Source organism: Ptychodera flava, assembly GCF_041260155.1.
Source record: "Ptychodera flava strain L36383 chromosome 23 unlocalized genomic scaffold, AS_Pfla_20210202 Scaffold_23__1_contigs__length_28996876_pilon, whole genome shotgun sequence".
Classification (NCBI taxonomy): Eukaryota; Metazoa; Hemichordata; class Enteropneusta; family Ptychoderidae; genus Ptychodera; species Ptychodera flava.
The window spans coordinates 11,887,288-11,889,463 of NW_027248277.1; the positions used below are offsets into that span (position 1 = coordinate 11,887,288).

The 2,176-nt window shown below is 44.1% G+C and overlaps 1 protein-coding gene across 1 annotated transcript in view; it reads left to right on the forward strand.

Annotated features, from left to right (window-relative positions):
* Positions 1–784: 784 nt before the first annotated feature.
* Positions 785–2,176, forward strand: part of LOC139124244 (metal cation symporter ZIP14-like) — a 30,191-nt gene continuing 28,799 nt past the window's right edge. Inside the window, exon 1 of the mRNA XM_070690382.1 lies at positions 785–1,287. Within this exon, the coding sequence (XP_070546483.1) occupies positions 841–1,287 (447 nt within the window). The 5' untranslated portion in view covers positions 785–840. The remainder of the gene's footprint in view (positions 1,288–2,176) is intronic.

A 2,176-nucleotide genomic window follows, 5' to 3' on the forward strand; every position in this document is an offset into this window, starting at 1 on the left:
AGAATTTCCCGTTAAACAGAGAGAGAGAGAGAGAGAGAGAGAGAGAGAGAGAGAGAGAGAGAGAGAGAGAGAGGGGGGAGGTTTTTGGCCTTCGTCCCCACTCCGTCTTGCCTCCGAGATACGCCGTAGCATAACAGCTCATTTCACAGTGAATGGTCTCAAACAGAGCCGCTGATGTCACTGACGTCAAATTTCCTCTCATGATTGGCCAATGATTAAATGGGTGTTGCTCATAACTGGCCATGGCTCATAAAGTAAACGACCCGTTCTCTGGCTCGTTTATAAGCAACACACATTTAGTCATTGGCCAATCATGAGAGGAGCAGGACGCAAGTGACATCATCGTGTCTCGACCATTTACATTCAAATGAGCTGTTTTTTTGTGCTACGGCACTAAAAAGTGGACCTCAAGACGAGACAGAGGGGGGATGAAGGCCGAAAGCGACGAATAGGGTCCAGGCTAAGAAGCACACAGAGCGATCGTTTCATTCCATCAAATTCCAAAGGGGTTAATTTTTTTCCGATTCCGTTTTGATACACGAATAGAAGTACTAGCACAATATTAGGTTACGTTTTGCATTCACATCACAGAAAAGAAAGAAAAATTATAGAAAAGAAAAAGTTCGGACGGGCTGTGGCATCATCACCCCCTCCCCCCCCCCCCCCCCCACCCCCCCCCCCCGCCTTCGAAGGTGTGAAGCAAACCAAGTGAATATTGTCTGGAAGGAATTCGTTTTTGTTTGTTTGTTTTTTTTATCTACTCAAGCCATAAATAAATACGGCCATAGATTATTCAACAGCTCTATTTGTGTTGCAAGGCACTCGAAAAAGGCCAAGCTCATGTTGAATATCGCGAGGCGCAAACACAAGCCGAAAACTCTTTCTATAGCCATGATGTCCTATAGATGTCTGGCGTTGGTTTTTTTAAGTTCTTCGGTGCTGAGCAGCACCGTCTGGAAATCGGATGACGCCTCTCGCGGCCATGACACAGCTCTGTCGATGGAAAGCGACTTGACTCTGTCCGAGGCGTTCCTCGACTATCTGGTCCATGAATATGGCACCAACGGGAAGCTGTCTGGTCGGGAGCTGGGGAATTTACTGGTGAGTCTGAAAAGCGGCGGAGCAGATTTGCAATTGAATGGCGGTTTTGCTGACTATGATGGTGGAAAAGAGACAGACCGAGGCGAAATCGGACTGATAAAGTCAACCGAACCGCCAGCAGATTCGAAAGATTTGCGAGAATATGGCTCCCCTGCTGAATCAAATTCGCTGCTACTTGGAATACAGGTGAGAAAAATTGGAATCAGTCGGGTTGGAAGGAAAGTTTAGAGTCTTGATCTAAATGGACATACATATAAAGGCACAATCCGAATCCGGCGATGCTTTGTTAGGCTAATTTCGTGTCTTAGCAATGTGTGCCGCTTTTGTTAGTAATTCAAAGCATAAATGCAAACTATCGTTTTCTAGAGTTCGGGCGAATGACCTGTTCTTTATGATCGTGATTTGAACCAGGGAAGTGAGCATGTTTGGAATAAATAATTATTTACATGCAAGGAGTGGTGGGGTGTATCTGCAGTGTCTACTCAAACGTTCGTTGTACATTATCGCTACCATGTCTGGCAGATGAATCAATTCCTTTCAACCCTTTACACTTTCCAAAATACAAATTTCTGGTGAAATTCTAGACAATAAAAAAATGCAAGATTTCATTTTAACTTAAAGTGTGATTGGTAGTGTAACAGTCGCGAAACAAAGTCTCTCTCTTTTGAACAATTGTCACTCTTTGTCCAGTGATCGTGTTCTGACATTCCTATGTCTATCGTCAGGCTATTTACAAACACAGTTTATGTGACAGGGTATGTGTGTGTCAGTCATAACTAATTCAGGACCCTACGAATCGGAATTCTTTCATTTCGCTAGGTTTTGACTGTATTCACTTTCAGACGAAATTTAGATTTGAGCTCTGCCATAGACTTTTCATATGTATCGCCTCGCTTATTTCACAATCCAGTACTGTCAGAGATGTACATTGAATTATTGCTACAATGCCGAAGAATGGCTACGCAGAAGCAATAAATTAAACCCTGATACAGGCATAGCAGCGAGTCTAGTAGCCCTGCTTACAGGTCTGTGTGTTCCAGGCGTTATACGGAGGCCGTATAACGCCGGGAACACA